This window comes from Echiichthys vipera (genome assembly GCF_963691815.1).
Source record: "Echiichthys vipera genome assembly, chromosome: 15".
NCBI classification, from domain to species: domain Eukaryota; kingdom Metazoa; phylum Chordata; class Actinopteri; order Perciformes; family Trachinidae; genus Echiichthys; species Echiichthys vipera.
The window spans coordinates 18561777-18587279 of NC_139840.1; the positions used below are offsets into that span (position 1 = coordinate 18561777).

A 25503-nucleotide genomic window follows, 5' to 3' on the forward strand; every position below is an offset into this window, starting at 1 on the left:
TTCTCCTAAACTGTATTCATCTTGTCCGTCTCCATTATATTGGCTATTTAACATCCCATGAAATGCATGTTCCCTGACAACTTGACATTTTTCTGTCAATGCAGTTTATGCTGCTCCAGCTTTCAGTGAAGTACCATCTATTTTAGATGAATGTTATTATCGAACCATTTTTTGCTGACTCTCCCACTTCGCTCTCAATCTGTCATGGCAACAGGCCAATTCCCCGAAGCAAAAATCTATGATGTTTACTTTGAAAAGAGCCCCCTTTTCCTCATGACGTATAGGCCAAAAGATTAGACTTCACTTCATCCATACACCACAACAGGGTGGAATTATAGTGTTCCCTCTGGTTGGGGGTTGGTGAGAAGCAAACTAAATGGCAGGAGAGAAAGTGTGTATGTGTATGCTTAAAGTTCACAGTTGCTGACACAGTAGGAATTAGTCTGAAATCTTTGTCATTACCATTTACATATACATTGGCACATCACATTCCTCCTCATCTCTCTCTCCCGCTCTTCTTCTATTACTCTCTCTATCTTTCCTCCACTCCATGACTCTGTTACATTCTCCTGTAAAATGTAAACCAGAAAAATGAATTTGCCACAGTAGATGGAGCGGAAAATGGGTTTGCATCCAACCCCAAACTATTATGTGGAAGTACCTTTTCCTGCTCCCCACCACTAAGTCAAAGTTTATGTATAAGTGATGCAGCAGTATATCATAATCACTGGTATTTTCAAAGAAGATTCCTTTCCCTTTGGTCCCATCTAAGACCATATTTGCTCTGTCTGTCTGTATGTGCGGGCATGATTAAGGCCATGCTTATCACCTTTCTTCCATACCACCTGCTGTGTTTATTCTCATTTTTCTATAAATACACATCACACACCACACAGCCATATTGGGGGCCTTCATCTTGACAACACCTAAAAGGGGCTAGGCATTTTAAAAACTGGTCTTGGATCAAACCTTGAAGCCCACTGTGCTTGGCTTTATCATTATTTCACCAAGAAAGGGGTGTAAAAATGTTGAATCAGGTTAAAAGGAAGTCAGAGAGAGAAAATAAAAGACTGTGCACATCACAGTGGGATATGAAGATGAAGGGGGACAGAAGTGGAAAAGAAGCTAGTGGCGAAAAGGGAACCTTTTCTTTATATTTGTCAGTAGTGTTTGAGCCTGCAGCAGAACTCCCACCGCAAGGAAGCTTTCTGTCTCTGCTGTGTCCCACTATGTTCTGAGAGATATCAGCCAGCACAGGGTCAGAGCGCTACAGCTTTTTGTTCCCTGTGGAAGAAGATTTCCCAAATCCCTGAAATGAACACTTGTGCAGGGGATAAACTGCACAGATGATTCAAGACTCGTAACTAAATCTACACACACAAACACAAACACACACTAGACAAAGACATTGCACTCAGGGGCAAATTCATATAGAATGAATGGCGGTTGCTGAAGCACCATAAATTGTGCATCGCTTGCAACTGCCATCTGTCAGCTGTCCGTCTTACAGCGTAAACATGCCATTTTTCCACTATTTTTTGCTCAATGCAATTTGCTTTTTGCTTTTGATTGTGTTGCAAAGTAAAAATGTTGCCTCTGCGCCTAAGAACACAGTAGGCAGTGAACAATGAAACAGAGAACAGAGGCACAGAGAGAAAGAAAAATGAAAATTTCAGACACAGCCACAAGTCCTCACAAGTGAGGTGTGGAGGCATTTCTCAAAACTTCAGGCAAGTAATTTAATTGTGACAGAAAACATATTTTTGATTTCATTTTTCAGTGTCAGTGCTGTTGGTGTTTTCAAACCTTCACAATGTAAAAGAAGATGGTAGGATTTGAATAGGACAGCCACTGTAAATGTCATTCATTACTTCCAACTCTCTGAAGAGGCTTATAGTTTACCTTTAAGTGTGTCATTGTGAATTGGACTGTTTATGCATGTTTGCCACAAGGCCCATTTGGGTTGAAAGGGCCAATTTTGCGGCAATGTATGCATATTAAATAATTTAAATATTAGGTTTTTTTTGTCTTATTTCTGCAGGTCTTGCAAAAGCTGCACAATTATGTTGGGATTTCACCCGAGTGCGTATTTTAGAACACTCTGCGGACACAACAAATTTCTTGTGATAGACCAATTTATCTGAGGAATTTTTCTTTTTTTTTTACTTAATCGTCATCGACCAATGCCGATCTCATGAGGCAGATTAACCAAAAATGACTTCAGTCAGCCTATTCAGTTTGGCTGCTGTGAAATGAAGTTAGTACTCCCACTTGTGTCAATTTTGCAATTGCTTGTGCGTCCCCAGAATTGAACCCATATCTGTCGACCACTACAAATTTCATCTTTTGTTGAGCTGGCACAGTTTGACACACATCAGGGATTAGTTTTCTCTCTTCTACACCCCAGGAGCTGTATCTGTGGTTTTGTGAGCAGCTTGTGCAAACAAAGATCACTGTCCAGTAACTGAAATTGAAAGTAAATGTCAGCAGTATGTACTGTTATGGAGGTTTTTACCTCGTTACCCATGATTTGATCCAGTCTCACTCCCAACTATTTGGGAGCTACTGCTGGGTTTAAGAAAATGACAGGAATAAATAAAAGAAGAAACAAATAAAGCAGCAAACTAAAGCTTTTACCAGGGATGTTATGAGTGAACGAATAATGTGCACTTAGTAGAAATGTTTCCCATGTCCGTAATTTTGTTCAAGCGGAAATTTATTGCATTCTCAGATTTAATTTCTCACTTTAAGTCTGATAGTTAATGTGCTGATTGCCTCCATAGTAAGCACCCAGACGTGTTGAAGCCTGTTGTGTTTCTTCTTTAAAACTTGTGGTTCATTTCTCTTTTTCTCTGGGATAAACATTAGGGGTATTGAACATGTCCAACGCTCACACAAACTTCTTTCATCTTCGAAATTGTCTAAAAATAAAAGTGTTTAAAGTGCTGGTACTTTTCATTTTCACTTTATTTAATTCTTTCCCTCTTTCTTTCAGTATTATCAAAAGTGCTGCCTTTATTTGTTTCTTTCGTGAATGTAATTGTAGAAATAAAACATCACATCATTTATGCATATTTTCTTGTCTTTTTAGGGGAGATTTGTGCCTTTAAGATCTATGGTCAGGATGCTCCATTTGAGGCAGTGGTGTTGAATCGCACATCAGGAGAGGGAGTCCTGCAGGCCAGTAGCCCTGTGGACTGTGAGAGCCAGAAAGAGTATACTTTCATAATCCAGGCCTACGACTGTGGGGCCGGACCCAGCGGGGCCGACTGGAAGAAATCCCACAAGTGAGTTAACCGGTGTCTGTCAATGTGTTGTGGGTATATGTTTAGCCGTCAATAAGACAGATTTAGTCAAGCATGTTCTTTTGTGTTTTCCTGCTCGAATGATGACTTGGTTTCAACACCTTGTTGTCCAATGTGTAATCAGGGCTGGACGATATGGCCAAAATCTTTCTTCCCTGATATAGGCCATATCTCGGTAATAACATATATTAGGATATAACATGTTTTCTGGTAATTCAATAAATAAATGGTGTACATGAAATAACCACATGGTAAGCCCTAATATTGTATACATATGTTTGCATTGCATCTCATTCAGATCAGTGTGATTCATCAAATCACTTGGGATCTTACCAGTTGCCAAAGGATTATGTTGCAGTGTAATAGAATAAAATACACTTCCCTGCACCACATTCTTTTTGCCTGAAGCTGAAATGTTCAATTTCTGATAAGATGATGAAGAAATACCACTTCAATCTGTTATAACTTTGTAGTTTGTTTTAGCTTTACAGGTTGTATGAGGCTTACTACTAGTATCTCTGACACCTTCTTTTGTGCTGCTTAAAACTCAACTTTGAAAATATATATATACATATAACGGTAATCATCTTCAAACCCTGTATTAAATCTGTCGAAGACTGCTAATTAGTCATTATCTTAGCAAGTTTCACTTGTTTGGCTGTCAATTTAATTCTGATTTAAAGTGGGCGGACGAGTAACAGAAACATTATGCACATTACAGATGAATATATAACTCCAAAGTTACAAATGTGTTGTCCTATTAAGTTCTCACAAATCCTAACATGAAAAACAGAGGAAAACTTGACCCTAGTTTGAGCCTCACCAACATAAAGAGAAAGATATGATACCATAGCAACTCTTTAAACCCAGCATTAAAAATGTATTGAATTTACACCTGACAATGTTAACAACTTAACAATGCAATGCAACAATGCAATTATAAAACATCTCACTACTGGGCTAGACTGCATTATACTGATGTTCCTGGTGTATTTCCTACCCATTTTATACAAATGAACATGGGAAGGATAGGATGCTCGCCCAGGTTTTTGTATCATTTGCAAGTACGACTCAAATTGATCTGAACTTGTTGACACAACCATGAAGAGGTCAAAAGTGTATCCATATCTCTATCTCACCTATTTGAGATTTCAGATAGGTGATCCATCGCTACACAGTTAGTTACGTGAGTGTAAACACTCAAATATTTAAACATTAAAAAAATGATCTAATAGCAATGTCTCCTCTATTCAAACAACGGCTCCATTATCATTTCTGTGTGTCTGTGCTTGATGCGACAAGCTATCAGAGCAAGTGCTCCAGTTTAGATGACCAGACACACACACAAGGGATTCCTTCTGGTGGTGTGAAAACCACAACAACTTCAAGACTCCTGACACAAGACCGCAAGTTGTGTTGTTTGAACAGTACAACAAACTGACAACTTTGAAAGTAAGTTAGTTAAAATCACCTTTGAAAAAGCATTCTTAGAGCATCCCTTCAATCATCTATACAATCCACCTGTGGTTTCAAGACCCTGGATAGAGGACTGTGTTGGAGTATGTGTGTGTGTATGTTTGTTTGTAAGATCCACATATACGACCTAGTCCTGCTGTAGCACTGGAGTCACATTTCTCGTTGTCTATACAAAGAGAAAATGCAATCATGGCCCTATACATGACAGGCAGACATACTGTAACTTATATCTCTCTTAATACATATTATCCAATAATCCATTCCTTTAAAAGTAGTTCATAAGTAAACATACCAATATGTCAAGTGTTTGCTACAAAATAAAAAACTGTACATTTTGTACTCATAGCTCAAAGTTCTGAGGAAAATAACTTTAAACTATAATTCGATATTGTCCTGGCTGTTTCTATGCTCTCTTCTTTCTTTTTTTCTTTTTTCTTTGTCCCAAGAACTCAGTACGACAGCGGAGACTTGCAGTTCTGCTTTCAGGATATGTCCCCCTAATGGCCTATTACTAGTATATGTGTAGCAGTGCTATGTGAATGAGATTGACAGACGGGCAGATTGGCATGGACAGCAACAAATCAAACCCCCTGGTCAGATACAAGGAGCTGCAAAAAAGCTGCAGGCTTGGTACTAGGGGGAGAGGAGGAGAGAGAGAGATACATTTATCAGCTCAGGGATCTGTGATGTTTTTCACCAGTGGATGATGAATGTGTGTGTGTGTGTGTGTGTGTGTGTGTGTGTGTGTGTGTGTGTGTGTGTGTGTGTGTGTGTGTGTGTGTGTGTGTGTGTGTGTGTGTGTGTGTGTGTGTGTGTGTGTGTGTGTGTGTGTGTGTGTGAGAGACATTATCACTGCATGACATTCTAAATAGTCCTCATTATTAAGCTATGCCATTAACTAGCCAGATGTGCTTCTTCAGATACACTGCAAGTTGTTGTCAGAGGAGAAGGTCACCAGCAAAGAAAATGTCCTGATATGATCTGAATTATTGCTTCACTAATATACTTTCAGTGCACAAATGTTATCAGAATGCAAAGTTAATAAAAGAAGTTCCTTCCAACAGATGAGATTGTGTTTATGTGTGTGTTTGCGTCAGACGAAGAAGGAAGGAGATAGTGAAGAAAAAACTGGAACCTTGGAAAACAATGTGTCTCTTTGTAGGATCTGACTGTTAAATAAAAGTTTGATTTGATGATAATTGGAAACCATTTCACAAAGAATAAATAACAATAAACAAGACCTTAGGTGAGGTACATTTTAATCACCTCTTTTCAATCCTATTTTTCAGAAAAAATCTATGTTCTTTATAAGCACAGAAACTGTTTTCCTCTTATAATTGTAATCATCTCTGACAGTGATTTCTCCTTCTCTCCTCCATCCATCTCTTCTTTCCCTGTGTCCTTTATTTTCCTTTTTTCCATCAATCATTTCCACTCAACTTTTTTGCATCTTTCCTACTGTGCTCCCTCTTTCTTTCCTTCTCCCAGGGCCGTGGTTCACATCCAGGTGGATGACGTCAATGAGTTCTGCCCCGTGTTTCGGGAGCCACTTTACAAGGCATCTGTAACAGAGGGCAAAATTTACGACAGCATTTTGCAGGTATTTAGATATTATTTTTTAAACTTAATATTATTTAGATGGCTCTGCTACCAGGGTTCCCAAGCATGCTGGAAAACCTGGGAAACTGTTTCCTTGGCTCTTGGGTAATCTTGTTGGGACTGTAATCTTTTCATGTACTCTATATGGAAAGTGCCCTGGGATGACTTTTGTTATAATATGACACAATAAATAAAATTGCCTGTCATACCAGTTAGATCCTCACTGAAAATGTCCTGGAAAAATACTGAGAAATGATCTCTTTAAAAGAGCGAGAACCCTGGTTACATTTTGCATCATTATTTTACTTTTAAAATTAACGGGCAGATAAATGCGCAGTTTAAGATTGTTCAACAATGCCACAAAATGTTCATTTGGTTAAAAAAAAAGTAGGAGATTGTGATTGCCTTTAGTCCAGGGGTGTCAAAGTGATCCAGTAAAGAGCCCTTTACTGGATCACTTTGACACCCCTGCTTTAGTCCATTTGGCGTTGTTGAAGAACTGTGAGGAAAATGAATGTTATAATGTTGCAGGTGGAAGCTTGGGACCAAGACTGTTCACCACAGTATAGCCAGATCTGCAACTATGAGATTGTCACTGCAGGGACGCCATTTGCCATAGACCGCAATGGTAAGTGTGTGTGCCTTTCTGTGTCTGTTTGAATCTGATTTGGCTGAATGAGAGATTGGACCACAGTTATAAACTCTGATGTGATTAGGTGTGAAGTATTTGTCTGAGAGAGAGGGAGAAACTAGGATAGCACAGCGAGAGTCAGTTTGTGTCTGGATTAAATTGAATTACACTGAAGGGCCTTTATTCATGTGACACGCAAAATTATACAGCATGTCATTTTTAAGAATGAACTTTGAACCGCTGCTTCTAAAGGGGACATAGTGTGTTCCTTTTCGGGTTCATACTTGTATTTTGGGTTTCTACTAGAAAGTTTTTACATGCTTTAATGCTAAAGAAATACATACACACTGTCTGAATATACTTGTATGCCTAAAAGGCTCAGTTTTAGTGCCTGTATCTTTAAGCCCCCTTTTTTGAAAAGCAGTCTGCTCTTATTGGTCAGCATTTTCGTGTCTTGCACATCTGAGCTCTCTGCATTTATGTACCATCATTGCAGCTGTAATCCATTGACTGTAAGAGTACTGTAGTGCAAAATCTACCTATATATAGTATAGTTGTAATGAATTGGATTTATATAGCGCCTTTCTCAGTACTTAAGGCGCTTTACAGAGTCCAGGTTCCATTCATTCACACAGACATAAGGGTAAACTACTACATACCTGGTAATCGTGGCACAGTTTCTGAATACTTACACAGTATTTTTACTGCACTTCAACGTGCTTTAAGACATGAAAATCTATTTTTTTACGATCTGGGACCTTTAAGCCAACATGGATGATAAGTCCTTACAGTGCCCAGGAAAAAAATCTAAATTTTAGCATCAGCAGCTACCAAATGGACCTTGAGGTTAGATTGCTTTCTCAGCTGCAACAAAAGAGTCATTTTAAGGTTCAATTACTTTATGTTTGAACCTTACTTGGACATGTTGTAGATTTAAAATACAAGAAAAGTGGTGGTGCTGCTCCTGCCGAACACAAACAGCATGGCAAATCGATGAAAGCTAAAAACCATTCTTTGGCTCTGATCCCATCTGAACCTTGTATGAACATATGGTCACACATGATAGACCAATGAGATGAACAAATCTACAGATAAATTGTGGAGCAAACAGTGAATAGAAACCAACTTTGTGTAAAAAAAATGATGATTTTAAGTGGAGGTTTATAAGTGCTGGGAGGTGAAAGATTTTGTAAATCCATCAACTGCTTTAAACCTTTAATGTTGTTTGTATATACAGTAGGCATTTCACCTGTGTTTATGGATGTACTCCAGATTAATGAATCAGTGAATACACCTCCAGAAATACAGTCGGAGAAAGAAAAGCTGTTGTTGATACCCTTTTTTATTACAATATATTTTCTGTCTTTGAGGTAGCTTTTTCATCAGTGTATAGCTCTGACAAATCCATTTTCAGTTCCCTTTAGCTTCTGTTTTCTTTTGTTCGTTTGTGGCTTAACACCAGTTCTAGTTATGTGGAGAGTGTTTTATTTCTCATTGAGAGCTGAACATATCTGCCTATAAGATATCCGCTTTGGGATTCGTGCTGCTTCTCCCTGAGCTTCCACATCTACACTGTGCTGTTCTGAGTGCAGCACAATCCAGACTGAAGTGATGCTAGAGGGCTGTGTGTGTGTGTGTGTGTGTGTGTGTGTGTGTGTGTGTGTGTGTGTGTGTGTGTGTGTGTGTGTGTGTGTGTGTGTGTGTGTGTGTGTGTGTGTGTGTGTGTGTGTGTGTGTGTGTGTGTGTGTGTGTGTGTGTCCAATAGATCAGAGAGAAGCACATATCACTTTCTTATCTGTGTCTCTTTCTTTCTCTCTCATGGTCATATTTATTAGTTTGACTCACATGGATGCCAAATACTTTATAAGTAGAAGAGCTCAGGCTAATTTGATGGGTAGACTACGACAGACGTTTAATTCAGGGTTCTCTCGAGGTTCAAACAGCGATTCCAAGTGGAATAACAGCAAAAATACAGTACTTAAATATGGGAGAGTTGTGAGTTTCCAGGAGCTGGGAGACAAGTATCCATTAAACTACCAGGACCACTTAAAATATTTACAACTAAAAGACTTTATTGAGAAATAAAATTTAGAATTATGTCCACATTATATCAAACTCTAAAGGAAATTAACTAATTAACTTGAAAATATAACTTGGTGTGAATATTTCAGTAGATGAATGGTTACCTTTTTGGAACAGCCTGCACAATCCTCACCTACTTGGAAAGAACATTGTTGGAAGAATGTAATTAGGTTCTTTATTACCCTCAAAATGACAATGAGTAAATATTTGTAGTAAATGTAGACCATACCCATGTGTTTTAACTATGTCCTGATATTGCACAGTTTTTTGTTGTTCAGAAATGTCCATATGGCAATTGTCAGAATGCTGGGACATGATATACCTAATTATACTTAGGTATTATGACAGGAGATATTGTGTGAAGAGAAAAAAAAATCTTATCAGCAGCTTGTAAGAAGGCTATTACACAGAAATGGCACAAGGCAGAACCACCATCACAAGATGGCTGAAAATTGTACGAACATTTTTGATATGGAACTCTTACCTCATAGTATAAGAGCTCAAGAGGAGCAATGTCATGAGAAGTGGGAGAAATAGCAGGAGGAATGTATTCCTTCAGTGGTGGTGGTGGGGGACTGGCTTGCAAAACTTGTGTTGAAATAATATTACAGCAGGATAAGAATGATCCATATGGTCAAGGATATTTAGATCTGAAATAAGCTCAGCTGCAGCTGACTCGGGCCAAACTGAGAAAGAGGGGGAAAAAACTCTTAAACACACAGTTTTGTGTTGAGGTTCCTTTAGCTCACTCGGGCACAGGGTGAAAACAGACAGACGGTCCTGAAGGAGTAAGTGAGAAATTTTAAGTGATTTCTAATTTTCTGTGTGAACTGTTGTCAATGTTATGCTCTCTGACACGCTGGTGTAGAATGATTAATCATAATGATGTGCACATACAGTAAGCATGTGGGGTTTTGTGGTTATTTTAGGTTGCAAACAATGTAACTAGTAACTAGACTTCAGATGGAACAGATACCTGCGGCCTTCAAATGACTGTCAGGACAATTAACTTAATTACAAATATTACCAACTTCAACAACTCGGCAAGATTAATCCCCATCGTTTAGGCTTTGATGTCTGAAAGTTGGCAAGTATGCTGATCAGCCTTACATATTCATCACTGACCATTATTATTGACTTGGCTTTTTACCTATAAATGCTTTAAAATAAAAGAAAAATTCTGGGGTCGAGGAGTGATGACCTACCCTGCGGTGGGTAATGAATAGACGGCCCATTCATAAATGCACTGACTTCACAGATACCGATTTTCACTCCAAACTCAATTGAAAAGTTGCCAGCTCTGGTCTCAGTGCTTTTTCAGTTTTCACCTCCTGGCTATTTCTCACTGTAACAGTAGTCTGGCTCATTTGATTTGATCTCCTCCCGGGCACAATAATGTTGTTTGAGAGAAACTCAGATACAAGGGGTATTGTTTAGACCTACTTTATAGAAAAGGGCAATTTTGTGCACTGAGGGAAGTGCAAGATAAAATATAGAAGTAAATAGGCTGCACTGCAGTGTGTTTAAGTACATTTGAATTAAACCAGACATTGAATCAAGAGTTGATCTGTTTTGTTTTTTGTTCTTTGGGACTACAACTGCATTTGGTTGTGCAACTCTGTGTTATGATGTGCAATGATGATCAATAAACATAGAGTTTTAACTTTACCTACATCCAATGTAATTTGAGTTAGTTTTAAATCTGCTTTATTGATCATATTTGTAAAATGTAGCTTTTATTCACTTGGATTGCTGGCATTGGTGTTATGGCACCAGAGTTGGCTGCCTGTGTAGAAACACCTGCAGTTTAGTATGCCAAGTGAGAGATTCATTCTCACACATACTCTGCAGTTACCACACGGAGGGTAATGTCAGCAGCTCATATTTTTGGAACATAATACCTTGATAATATATAGTGTAGTGTAGTGTCTGCTGCTGACCCAGACAGACTTCATGAGGTGAATTGTTGTGTATGTCTTTCTTTTGTGATGTGAGGGAATTAGGTTTGTATCGTCAGTACCAGTGTTCTCTGATGCCATGAGCGAGATGTCGAACATTCATCAGGGTTATTTCTCAAACTTTAGAAATCTCCCTCCAGAGCCACATAGGTCAGTGTGCAACGGAGTAGTACTCTTTGTGACAAATTGAACTTCCTGTGTAAAATTGGTGTCCCTTTAGATTTCAGTAGATTAAGACAATCCTAAATCCAAAGGGCACCGCAGATCTTTAGAGGATGATGTTAAAGATGCTAATGAACCAAGAAGAGTAAAATGTCTTATATTTTCAGCTATCACCTTAGTTGTTGTTGAATAAGAAGCATGTGTGGGTTATCCAGTACCTTTTATGTTGTTCACACCAGCTGGTTGGATCAAATAGTCACTGTCGGAGATGTTTTTAGGAGCTGTCTGACTCTGACCTCATCACCTTTCTTCCTCTGACATTTCAACATCAGCTCTTGTCTGTACTGCTGTGCTCTGAATTTAATTTTATTTGGTGCTCACTGCCCCTCCTCTCCTCTGGCCTCCCCTTTCTCCTTTCATCTCCTCTGCTCTCCCCTCCTCTTCTCTCCGACAGCAATCAAAGTGACAGCCTTCCAAAATGCAAACAACAAAAATAGCTTCAGTTGTCCTCATAGGTCCGCAGACAGACTGTGATGGCAATGACTGATGCAAAAAAAAATCGTAACAAACAAAGAATACAATTTTTTTTATGAACTTGCTGTTTATCTCGTTGAACATCTGTATCTGTCTCACTTATAAGTAATGTGTTTAATAATTAACTGGAAAAATACTTTAGTCCTGTTTTCTTTCTGTTTTTGATGTTCTTTGAGATGTAAAGCATTCATTTGCAACCAGCAGCTCACTCTGTAGTCGGGACACAGCAATAAAGACAATGAACATCACTGCTGCATTGTTAAAATTTAGCTCATCTTCGTCAGCCACAACTGCTAATATTATTATTATGATTATATGCATATTCTATAACCATACTGCCATTTTCCAAAGCATAAAACGCTTAAATCCATTGCATCTCTGTTCAGACCTTAGTTTTTAAACACGCAGCCTGAAATTATCTTTTATACAAATTGATTTGGATTAGAGAAATAAAAACATATTAATGATTGTTTACTGCCAACTTTTGTCTTTCAAAACTGTTAACAGTTGCAGCTTAATACTAAAACATGCTTGAGTAAGTTTGTGTCTAAGGCATCCAGTTTATAAAATGTCCAGTGCTCAATGAAATAAACTGGAGTCTCTCTTTCCTCTTTCTTTCTTTCTTTCTTTCTTTCTTTCTTTCTTTCTTTCTTTCTTTCTTTCTCTCTCTCTCTCTCTCTCTCTCTGTCAGTCCATGTTTGTGTGTGTATTGTCTACTTTGACAAATATCCAACCATTAGTTTTGTGGCCACAGTTGAATAGACCTTACTCCACCTGGGGCCGCTCTTATGAAGCAAGATTAGTGGGTTACTACACCTTATCGTAAACTTGAGGTTCAGCTGGTCTCAAAAAACAAACTCATATGCCCTTAGTTTTCTGTGTTGTAAAGCTAATCTGTTAAGTTTGTATTTTAAATCAAAACCTGGAGATGGCCTTTAAAAATTAGTTACTGCCCCTCCAGGATCTCAATGTGTTTGCCTTTGACAATATCTTTCTGATCTTAAACAAAACACAGATTCTACGAGTCTGTAAACGCAGCACAACATATACAACAAAAGTGATGTTTTACTACTAGTTTACAGTTAAAAACAAGCTCCTAATAGGTAGAAGAAAGATAATTATTGACAATTATTTATTAAAAACATTTATTGATCCATTTATGATATTTTGTTGTTTTCCCTCATTTTCATTTACAGAAAATCTGTTTGCAATCTATATTTCTGCATTTTCCAGGGTTAGCTTTGTATTAACAATCGTTACATCATACATAATATGCATTAAATATACATCGAGAGAGTGAAATATAAGGGTGGGGGGAAATATTAAATAAATAAATAAAAATGCGTGTGGAAGTTGGATTGATATGCTCTTTTCTTTGGCTTTTAACAACACATAGGTGGTTGATTTTATGTGCGCAAGATGCAGTAATTCATCTGTTTTATTGTATATATTATCTTTAGTATTTTGTCTTTTATTATATTTTATGGTTTATTATTTTGTGTTTATTTAAAATAGTCTTTTATAAATAAAATTGGATTGGATTGGAATTGGATGTTACAGTGAAATATTAAGATACTCAAGAGTACTGAAAACAAAAAATAAAGGATGAAAAATGATGGATGTTTATCTTTTTCAATATTTTGATAAAATCAGGTCTCAGAGATTTGACATATTGCACCCGTTTTTATCTCCATTATCACATCTATCCAGTTATTTTTGGTAGGTTCAACATGCATCATCTGTCTTCTGGTCTGGCCATTTTCCCTGCTGCCAGAAATACACCCATCATATATTTGTCAATACCTTTCTCTTCTGGAGAGACACAAATATGTGGTTTCGAAATCTAATGGTATATGTGTGTGCTTTCCCCTAAGTTTAACACAAATAGCATGGTAAAGGGTATCATTTGCAGTATGGACAGCACTAGTCTTCTTTTTATGGATGTACACCAAAGAACAGAAGTGCATTTCTATAAAAAACAGTATGAAAATGAAAACACTGTGGCTGATTCCGCTTTTTATTACAATAACCAACAGAAGTGACTGCGTGATGCAGCACATATTCACTGAGTTAGGCGGATCACTCTTCTCTTTCAGAACAGTTTTTCCTCAGTAATCCTCAACAGCACTGTGTGTATTGTTCTCAGTCACTCTGTTCATTGTAACATTTTCTTCATAAAACTGCAACAATTACTTTTAATGTAATAGTATCATGTCACTTTATAATACATTAATATACCAAATAAATAACTAAAAATTGCACAGCCTTTAGATGAGGGCACAGTCAAACAAATCATGCACAGAAACCACAACACAACAGATAGATATTGATGAAGTCAAGAATATAAGAAACCAATAAAAAACTTCATTTATCCTTTTGGGTAAAGTATGAGGCAAGAAAGTTTGCAAACAGAATTCATTCTTACACAGAAAGCAATGCAAAACTTTGAGATATACTCCAGGGTTCCTGTCAGTAGCCAATCCACAGCTGGTATTCAAAAAGGCACTTCATCAATGTCAAAGTTAATACATTACAGTAAGCAACTGAAAGATTAAACACTATTAAGCATTGATTAAAGTTAGCCAGCTGTGGGTTGCACCTCAGTATTAACCTTGTGTAGTTGCTATACTCAATGCATGTTTGTGAAAATCCAGAGCCCCATAGCAACTTTATTTCACACTTTTCTTGCACTGTTAATCCATCATTGTGATTTAAATTGGGGCGGCAGTAGCTTAGTCAGCTGGGACTTGGCTTTGGGAACCAGAGGGTCATAGATTCAAGCCCCTCCTGATACCTCTCCATTTAATGCATGCAAGTCCTGTTTGCATGCATGTGTATTTCTGGCCTTTGTGTGTTTTTTTTTATGAATTTACATAATAACAGAGGGATTTTTTTTATATTTCCCTCTGGGGTTTATAAAAAAAGTATCTCTAAGTTGATAGTTTACAGAGAGTCTTAGATATGCAATGCAATACAAGGTTACGTGACCTAGATTTTTCACTAAAAGGCTTCAGTAAGTACAAAGACTTATGTTTGTTTCAAGAAACAGTTTCTTTCGTTGCTCAGTGAAAAGTGTTTCATGCTTTATTATTGTCAAATATACATGACGGGTTCTGTTTCTCTTTGAATGAATAATCCTAATTTTATTTCCTCTTTATTTTTTATGTCCTTTAGGTAACATCAGAAACACAGAGCGGCTGAGCTATGATAAGCAGCAGAGCTACAAGATTATGGTGACGGCCTTTGACTGTGGTCAGAAGAGAGCAAAGGAGGATGTGGCTGTGCATATTGATGTCAAGCCTGTCTGCAAACCTGGATGGCAAGGTCAGAGATGAAGGAACAGCCTCTGAAATACTTAAAAAAAATGCCCTAATGTACCTTGTAATAATTGACTTGTTACTATTCTGATATTCAGTGCACTGATATGTTGTTTAAATGTACTTACACGTAAAGCAATGCCATCAAAATTGAAAAAGTCAGTGCCGGTGTTTAGCATATCCTCTTTCCTTGAGGGAATTCTATCTCATTTTAGAAATAACATCTCTCGAGGAAATCCGAAGACCTGACAAAAACCTCCAGAGGAAAAAGTTGACTGGAGTGAGCGTTTTTTTCCTCTTTAACATGCTAGCAGCCTGGCATTCGAGCCCTCCCGTCTCCCCTGCTGCTTCACCTGTCAGCACTGACAGCATCTCAGGACTCAAGCTCACACAGGAATGAAAGAGGAAGACAGAAAGATAAGAGGGGTGAAGTGAAAAGGAGGAAGAAAGAGATAAAGGAAGAGCCTGAATGAACATCTCACAGGAGGAAAGAGAGAAATAAACTTATACTGAAGGAGAGAAGTGATGATTACTTTCACTACATTAAAAAAATCAATTAGTTATTGAAACCCCAGTCTACTTCGAAGCGGTGGTTTCCTTATCTGAAAGCACATGTTTCTTAAACATCAGAGAAGGAGTGCTGTTTAAATTCACAAGATCCCTTAACCATTTTATTCCTTCCCATAATATTACAAGAGCAACTGAGCTGAGGAGGACTCAAAACAACTCTTGTTTAATCATAAACCAAATTGTTCTTTGCCAATTTCTATATTCACTGATTTGTGGATGGTATATCATTATCTTGAGTATTTTTTTGGCATTTTAAGCCCGTGTTACAAACAGGAAACGAAGTAGAGAGAGATACAACCAGGGTTCCCTGCTGGACTCATACCAGAAACGTGGTTGGCTTAACCCGGTAACGCTTGAGGACCACATCTATAGTGCAATATGAGGGCATTCATAGTGAATTATAATGCATTTATAATGCTTCAGGAGGACTACACTCTTAAACACACAAAATGCTTTGTGATGCTCTATGATTTAAGCTGTCTTATGGATAGAGGTTGATGGAGCTTTTAATACATTAAGACTACCTATAAAAGCTGTATTAAAGGTAAGATTGCGCAATGATGAGACGAGAATTACAGAAATTTCTAAGTCACTGTTTTCATCTCATAGTGAAACTAAAGCTTTTCTTACGTTGAATATATCATAAAGGTTCTTATAACCTTTTTCCTTTTAATTACTTGCACGGTTTATTAACAGTTTGGCTTCTGACATAATAGTCACTTAGGATGCAGCATTGATTATTTTAATTAAGTGTAATAGCAAAGATACCACCAGCAATGAAATGTCATGGCAAAAGCATGTTTTATTATAGCTGCATCAATGTGTACTTCCTTGTATTTAACATACAATGATAACTTATGATTCTGCATGGACTATTGTTGATTGTTGAGTTGAATATAGTTAGTCATAATGTTTTTAAGCCCCATCAGTCATCACCTCTAGCTTATAACGGGTCAAAAGCTTTAACTCATAAATCATTATAAGTCACATCTATAAGTGTGTCACAAATCATTTTGTGTGTTTGAGTGTAGTCATAAAGTATCATAAATGCATAATAATTCACTATTGATGTGGTCTTTATAGAAAGTGTTACCCTTAACCCCTGAGCTACAGGGGCTCTCTATGTTGGTTTCTATTTATTTTTAAAGCCGTTGATGGCAGTTTGCCATCATACATCACCTCCTTATTAAATTGGTCCTAGAGTCATTATCTGACTTGACTGGCTAATGCTAGAAGTCCCACGTGTACGTAAACAATTAAGTTGGGGAAACTGCTTTTAGTTTTTGTTCCACACTTGTTTTACAACAAACATTAAGACTTCACACAATTTAACCTAAAGGTCCATTCAAAACGCTGATTACAAACTACTCCACTCTTAAAAGTTATTGTTTCTAGCTTTGTTCTGTTTCTATCTGGAATTATTTTCAGTGTGTATATATTCTGTTTTAATGTACTCTCTATATAAATGAAAAAGGGGGCATGTCCTCAATGATTCTTCAAAATTAAACAAAGGTGAATGTGGAGGGTATATAAAAACCTCTATAGAGGTAGTAGAGTAGAGGCTAGTAGAAACACAACATATCCAACTTGCAGAAGTTTTCAAATGTGGCTGTTTCACTTGCTGTAATGCTGTTATACATACAGTAAATTACTGTATTGGTTAGGGTTGTCACAGTGAAGGAATTTCCCAGGAATTTCCCATTCAGGATAGCTCAAAAGCACAGTTTCTGGTATCATTGCGTTTCAATTTTGTATGTAGTTTGATGCACGTATTCAGAACGTGAATATTGCCCTAATGTTTGCGCCGCTACAGGTGCTGCAGTTAGCACAGAAGGCTGAATCAGGCACACTATGGCAGACCGTGGCCAGTACATTACACTCTTTTTTTCATTCTGAATTTATTTAACATTCAGTACACATGCATTGAAATGTAAAAAATTTTGTGTGACAGCCCTATTATTGATACAAACTGGAAAAGGAAAAAAAAGATGCAGTGTGGCTTGGAGTTGATATGTTTTGTTGCTATAATAATGGTCATAATATTAGTATTGCATTTAGGTCATTAATTTTACCTCATCCATTATTTTCATGTATCTGAACACCCAGAAAATTACTCTCACCATGACATTCCCTCAAGTTGTTGTATCCATTTTTAGATAAAATAATAAGTTTAAGTGTATATTAGACTGTTGACTTAAAAAAAAAAACACACTGTATAAGGTTCAATACTGTACTTCCCATGGACATGACATTATTGTACACATTATTATTTTTTAGATACCCTAAAATGATTGCCCACTCTAATGCTGGATATTTTGCTCCATATCTAATCACATCATAAAGGTTTGTGCTATGATGAAGAGAAGATAATTTAGTAGGAAAAACACCACATGTGACCACGCTTAATGTTACAGACATTAGTGCAAAGAGAGCACTTTCTGAAAATGTCGTGATTGCCAGTTGTTTAGGCTTGAGGGACACTCGTTGAGGTAAATGTCAGTGCAGAGGGGAGGAGAGAGAGAGAAAGACACTGCACAGTTTTGAGAAATTCTCTTGAAATGGCATTCAGCCTCATTTAAATGTCATTTTCTTGTCCAGCTGAGCTCCGAGGGGCAACTGGTTTTAGCACAGTAGGTCTAAAAAAATATAGAATTGATCAAAAATCCTGCTTTTGATCCAAAACAAACTGATTTTCAGAAAATAAAACTATTAGCAACAAATTAACCAGCTGGAACTTCAAGATCCTCCTCATGGGGGTGGGGGGGGGGGGATAATAATCAAAAATATTTTATGAGAAACAGTTGGAACCACGGGGCTATCTTCTTGCAGCATTTCAATTGCAGAGGAATACACGTGATCATACCCTGCTAACATCCTCATCAATGTTGTATGATTCTTTACGATTTGGGCTCGTAAAAGAGGCCTCACTGCATAATCCTGTTGTAAAACCATTAACCCATAGTAGCATAAAGCCATGAATAAAACATAATGCAATTATGCATCCAGACATCAAGTCTTTTGTACACAACCTTATTTATCGTCTGTGTGTAAAGGTCAGCAGTACTTCTGCAGCTCTTTTTTTGGAGAAAGCTCCCCGGCATAAATAGAGGCTAAATACATCTTGCTCCACCTCACCTCTCACTCCTCCTCACCCACCTCGTCTCTTTTTGTCTCAGGAGACTTGATATCATATTCTGTAGGCTTGAAAAGAACTGCTACCTACACACACACACACACACACACACACACGTGTACACAATCACATGCAGGTGAATTTCTTTCACCACTGCAATACAGGGATTCTTGTACATTGAGGATGTAAGTAATGAATATAAGACATCTGGCATCAGGACTGACAGTAACAAGGAGTTCAGTACTGCTTTCTTCCAGACCTGTCATGTTACTGGCACTTAAAGTCTCTTTTTGACTTGACACATGCAAGGATTCACTGAGAAAATAGTCCCAAGCCTGTGTGGCTGTCTGTCCTTCTATCAAGACTCAAATGCTCATTATGAAGCAGTAGAACACAACCATTTTCCATGTTTCTGTGGACCTTTCTCAAAACTGAAAAGACAACAATGCATCAAGAGATATGTGGGTCCTACTGTGAACAGTGTTTACAGATGTAAAATGTTAAAATACTGTAGATTTGTTTATCACTTGAAATACTAATGTGCATACATGTATATGTGCAATAATTAACAGATCCTGTAAAAGTTCAATTTTATTTTGCTTTGACAGATTTTAAGATACATACATCTCTTTAATGCTGCCTCCACCTGGTGCACCTAATGGCATCTGCTATATTCCACTGCGCCTGAAGGAAAACAACCAATCGAGACAAAGCGTCTCTGACACAGTGTCAGTGACTGCTCGTGAATTTCGATGAAATTGTCAAACTAGGCAGTGCTGATCAAATAGGAATTAAGATTCTTTCACTGCATTGCCTATTTCTCCTCTCAAATGTTTTTTATTGGTGAACAGTCGAGCAAAAAACAACCAACAGATGCCTTAGGTCGTCTAGTTTCATATGATCCTTATAGTTATTATTCACTCTACCTTGAAAACAGAGCTTGTTAAAGAAAGAAATGTCGGCCGAGATCGCCGAAGGTCCAGTTGGACCTTAACAAGGGAGATGTATTTTGATCATTTTACAAACAAGAGTCAGGTCTCATTCCACATAAAGTAACAATTACATGTTCATCATGTAATATGAAAGCGTATTTTATTAAAATAACTAGAATATCAACTATTGTTTACTATTTCATACCATGTTACCTGACACTGAACTACTCACACTCTGAAAAATGCTAAACAAATCTTCACCCTTAAAGGTTGGAACAAGCGGGTGGACTATGAGCCAGGGACTGGAAGCAGGCAGCTGTTTCCCAAGATGCACTTGGAAACATGTGGAGGTCCCCTGTCTGGCGTGAAGGTGATGGTAGAGCTACAAACCAATCACATAGGAAAGGGCTGTGACCGAGAAACATACTCTGAGAAGTCCCTGCAAAAACTATGTGGTAAGTAGAGAGAAGGAAAAAGAGAGAGGAAAGGAATTTGTTTAAGAAGTATGAATAACATGAAATGTCTTGTTGAAATAGTGAGGTGATATTTAGGAGTTAGGGAATATGAGCGAGCAAAGGGTAGTAATAATAATGACAGACAAGGAACATTTTAATTAAAAGAGGAAATTGCCTCTTGACATCATAGCCTCTGCAGTGTATTGATATGCCATTTTCAGGTGTGCAATTTCAATCCTAGAGACTATTTTGAAATAATTGTTTTATTTAAAATGAAAACCTCCAAACTATGGCGTCTTTATTTTTTTGTTCTCATAGATTATCACTGTAATATACAATATACAGCACTGTGTATTACAAATACAGCACTGTGTATTACAAATACAAGAAATAAATATTCCTGTTGAGACGATGTTAGAATGAATTTGTCTGAGAAAAAGTATTTTATGTTGTGCACAATGAGAATTTTCAACATTTTTTACTTTTGACATTTTTTTTATACCTGTTTAAACTTGACTAAAATAAAACTCCATTTTAAATGTTTCAAAATGTCAGGTCACAATCAGGTGATTTACAGATGTAACTTGTTGATTATACTGCATCCTGGATGTGGCTCAGTGGTGGAGGTGGAGTGGGTTGTCCTCCATTCGAGAGTTAGGTGGTTTGATTCCCAGCTTACCCGGTCCGCATGTCAAAGTGTCCTTGGCAAGACACTGAACCTCAAATTGCTCCCTGTGTTGTGCATGGGTGTGTAATTGTGGTGTGAATGATTAGATTAGATGGCATTTAGATGTCCACTGCCATCTGTGTGAATGGGTGAATGTGACAAGTAGTGTGAAAGCGCCTTGAGTAGTCGAAAGACTAGAAAGGTGCTATATAAGTATAAGTCTATTTACCATTTGAGCCCATGCAAACATATTTTGAATTGAGTACACGTTGGAAAATCAGGTTCAGTTAGAAACCATTATTATGTGACATGAGTCACAACAAATGACCAGAAATATCCTGTTTCAGCAGATATATTCACCATTTCTAAACCCTCTCTGGATTCTAACATGCACAAACAACATCAGGTCATGAACTGATGTTTGCTCATTTCTGCTACTCAGAGATATCACATAGGGAAAAATACAGTTATTAAGAAGCAATTTCTGCAGGTTGATTCTCAGCAGCCATCTTGACAGTGCCGTATCTTCTGATTGGCACATCCAGGTGCAGCATCAGGCAGCACCGACCTCCTTCCTGCCCCCGGCCCTTCCGCTAACTGGACGGCTTCTCTGCTGACTGACAGTGGCCGCGACAGCGACCTCATCTATAGATTCGACGGACATCAGGCTGCTAATGTTCCAGATCACGTGGTGCCACAAAACCTGACAGACCAGTTCACCGTAGCAACATGGATGAAACACGGGCCCAGTCCAGGACTCAGAGCTGAGAAGGAAACCTTGTTGTGTAACTCTGACAAGACTGGTGAGGATCACGCATGTACATTTCTAACAGTTTAAATTTCACCAATTTGCATTTGTGTTTTTGAAACATTTCTGCTCTAATTTAGGAGTACTAAAAACTACTTGACTCCTACATCCCGTTTACTAGAACATTTTACACTTTTCCTCAGAATTATTAGCATACTGCAGTATGAACATAACATGATCAAATACAGCCTTTCAAAAATTACAAGACAGTTAAGCAAATGCTCTTAAGAGTCACCACCAAGAGTCATATACATTTAAGGCAGAACACAAATCAGCAGTACACAAATCACATGCAAAAACTTGTCACCTTACATGTTTACAAGCAAACACAAGATCTATAAAAAAAAAAAAAATACAATTTTCCGGGTGCCTCTAATCCTTCTGTCTGGTTTGTAACAAGTGTGCTTACACCCTGTGCACTCTTTCCAGAATTCATCAGCACATAGTCTTTGAAACTTTAAATTTTTTCTTCACTGCTTATGTGAACTGAGCTGCATGAACTGTGTAATTAAGCAGGCCATCTGCACACTGCACGCTCTCACAATGGCCTCACAGATGGTGTATTAGTTTACGAAATGTGAAGTCTGATCTTGTAATGCAAAACTGCAGATTGTGTTAAACTATCAAACTCTTTTAAATCCTTTTTATGCCGCACCAGCGATTGCCGTGGCCCGATTAGATTTTGGTGGTCAAAGGTCACTGTGACCACACGTCTGTCCCATTCTCGTAAACTCAGGGAAAACCCATAGTGATTTCCTTCAAATCTGGCACAGAAGACCTCTTGGACTCAAGGATGAACTGCTTAGATTTTGGAGATCAGAGGTCACAAAACATTCTTCTGCTTATTATACCTTTCAAACAAAGCTCTCTATTAACTTTGTTATTAAAAACTAAATGATCGTAAATCTTCACAGTATTGCTTTCACGTTGTTTGGAAGTGCAGTTATGTGGGTACGAGTGACAAACATCTGTTTCCATTATAGAACACTTACATGTAAGACAAGCACTAGCTCATCACTATGGAGTTGTATTTAGAAAATGATCTTTTTCATACTGCAGACCCCATACCTCAAGTTGATTCAGTATATCACAAAGGCAGACATGTGGGACTCACCATTTACTGCCATCTCATACAGTACAGACAAGTGGACAATCGAAAAAAATAGACTTACAGCAGCATGCACTCTGTGACCATACTTTCAGTCATGCTGACAGCTCTGTTTTGACGTGGAGAACCCATCTGAGGTACATCTGAGGTAGCTAAAAAGAGTTTCATACAGCCCAGCTGCCTGTATGACATGTTTGGGATGGCCTCAGAAAGAAATCAATAAGAACCACTTAAATAGCAGGTGAATCAGTGTATTGGTCTGAAAGTAGAAGGCATATTTGTGTTGATTCATCCACTGCATAATATGGAATTATGTTTAACTGCACAATGTAGAACTATGTTTGTGTCTTTGTGTGACCATGCATGTTTGTGATCCTTGCAGAAATGAACCGCCACCATTACTCTCTGTATGTCCACAACTGCCGGCTGGTGTTCCTGCTCAGAAGAGATTTCACTCAGGTCGACACTTTCAGACCTGCCGAGTTCCACTGGAAACTAGAGCAGGTGAGTGAGTAAGTGTGTGTGTGTGTGTGTGTGTGTGTGTGTGTGTGTGTGTGTGTGTGTGTGTGTGTGTGTGTGTGTGTGTGTGTGTGTGCGTGCGTGCGTGCGTGCGTGCGTGCGTGCGTGCGTGCGTGCGTGTGTGCGTGATTAGGGTGATTTTCTTCAGCAGGTGAAGGGCTATCATTATTTGTGTAGTGAAAGGAGAGGCTCTCCGTTCTAATTACAGCAGGCCCTCCATCACTTTCTTCTGCTCACTGCAGGAGATAAGAGGGTAGGAGATACTGTTATCCAATACACACACACACACACACACACACACACACACACACAGCCACAAGCATAGACCCAAAGTGGAATTTAGTTATGGGCAGTAGCTCACCCAGCAGCAGATCTCTATTATCTGTCATGCTTCTGGAGAGTTGTTGGACTAATTTGCAGTGACGTTAACTGTTACTGCAGAAAGCCTTTGAAAGGAAGAATCTGCACCATATGAAGTTGCTTCAGTTAGAAAGATGCATATAATAAGATTTATTTTTCTCTCTGAATGCCGCTCAGTGCTGTTCCTACTATAATTATCCTGCAGATTTACACAATGGTATATAGCTCCTGAATTGCACAAGACATTATGCACAACAGGTATTTTATCTGAATTTAAAGACATATATTCAATGGTTTAGTGCTGAAAGTGATATCTGTTTTTGCCCCCTTTGTTAAAGCCATTACAATGCATAGTGAGACCAGTGACTGTGGAAAGTGTTGCTCAAGGACACCTCAGTGAGGTTGATGCTTGAATGAGAATCATTCGGCTGAAGGGCGTCTAGTCACTCTAGTTCACCAGGCAGTCACTGAGTGGAGAAAATTCCACTCTAAAAAGAAAAGAAAATCCTTTCCTTTTCGTGATCAGCCAATGAACCCTGCAAGGGAATCTCCCTTTTCAACAAACTATCCTCAGCTCACTAATAATGGATAGTAGATGTAAATCTAATCTAATTGTTTACCCGTGGGATACAGCATACGTCCACCTCATTCTGAAATTAGTAAAAAAAAAAATGCTTCATTATTACAGGAAGCTCTTAGGAGTTTTTGCTCACTAAGCAGATTATAAGAGATTTATATTTGGGCCTTTTTCTTTCTTTGTGCTCATGGCTGTGTGTATTTGCATCAGCATGTGTGTCTTCTCTGATGACTAATTTATTAATTTCTTTTAATCTTGCATAGGAAATTACATAAAAATCTTCGGTTTCTTGTGTTATGCAGTCATTCCTTGTGTGCATGCAAACACCCCAGAGTGTTTCCTTGGCACTATCTCATCTGGAGCTGGTGTGTACCTTCCAACCAGGTGGTTGTTTGTTCTAGGTCAAAGGTAGATTGAAAAGTGTTTTTCATAGTCCAGTGTTGTATCCTCCTGAGTCCCACAGAGGTGGATTTGACAAAGCCAAGTAGCAGACTGCTGAGAAGCAAACGACCTCAAGACTCAGATCTATTTCAGTCTTGCTTCCTCTCATTCTCCCCTCTCTTATTAACTTTCCTTTATTTTCTCTCTCTCATTCACTACACACATATCTAGTACATAGATAATTGGGATTTTTTTTTGCTGCTTGTGGATCTTATGAAGGAGCATACAGGGAGCATACAATACAGTCAAAGAGAATATATGGTGAGTTGCTCACCTGTACAAATCCCTGGGACAGAGACCCCGGAAGTGGAAACTGGTCTGCAATCAATGAGAGGTTAATGAAAGAAATTAAATCATAGGAGCACAGGACAAAGTGAAAGAACAAGCTACTGTGTGACCATCACTCTGCGAGATACAGTGCAGTTTGGTGTACTCACTTTGGTTTAATGTGCTTTTTAATTATAGTGACTGCATATTTGAGCATGTTATGCACTCAACTAATATATTAGTTTTACATGCAGGTGGAAAGAGCAGTACATTAGTGAAACTGGTTTGATTTATTTGTATGAAAACATGTCTTGCATCTGGAAGGCTAATGCCAAAGGAGAAACATTTTCTGGTGGATTTTGGCGTATGTTATTATTGTACAAAGAAGCTATTTCTTTTTTTAATCTGAAAAACTGACATCAAAATCTGATGTAGGCCCTGCAGCAGCACGCGATTCTTTTTGTCAAAGACGAGGCAAGGCAAGGAAAGTTTATTTATATAGCGTTATTCAAGAACAAGGTCATTCAAAGTGCTTTACATAAAACATTAAAAGCATTGGAAAGAGACACATTCAATGCAATTTAAATCACATATAAAATGAC

At 38.1% G+C, this 25503-nt stretch overlaps 1 protein-coding gene across 2 annotated transcripts in view; it reads left to right on the plus strand.

Annotated features, from left to right (window-relative positions):
• The window catches only part of LOC310958077 (calsyntenin-2-like), a 159191-nt gene that overhangs the window by 105994 nt on the left and 27694 nt on the right, over positions 1 to 25503 (plus strand). For both annotated transcript variants that reach the window (XM_083928883.1, XM_083928882.1), the window contains exons 3-9: positions 3092 to 3287; positions 6270 to 6381; positions 6912 to 7008; positions 14922 to 15071; positions 19969 to 20154; positions 21367 to 21624; positions 23120 to 23241. In XM_083928883.1, coding sequence (XP_083785009.1) covers positions 3092 to 3287; positions 6270 to 6381; positions 6912 to 7008; positions 14922 to 15071; positions 19969 to 20154; positions 21367 to 21624; positions 23120 to 23241 — 1121 coding nt within the window. The remainder of the gene's footprint in view (positions 1 to 3091; positions 3288 to 6269; positions 6382 to 6911; positions 7009 to 14921; positions 15072 to 19968; positions 20155 to 21366; positions 21625 to 23119; positions 23242 to 25503) is intronic.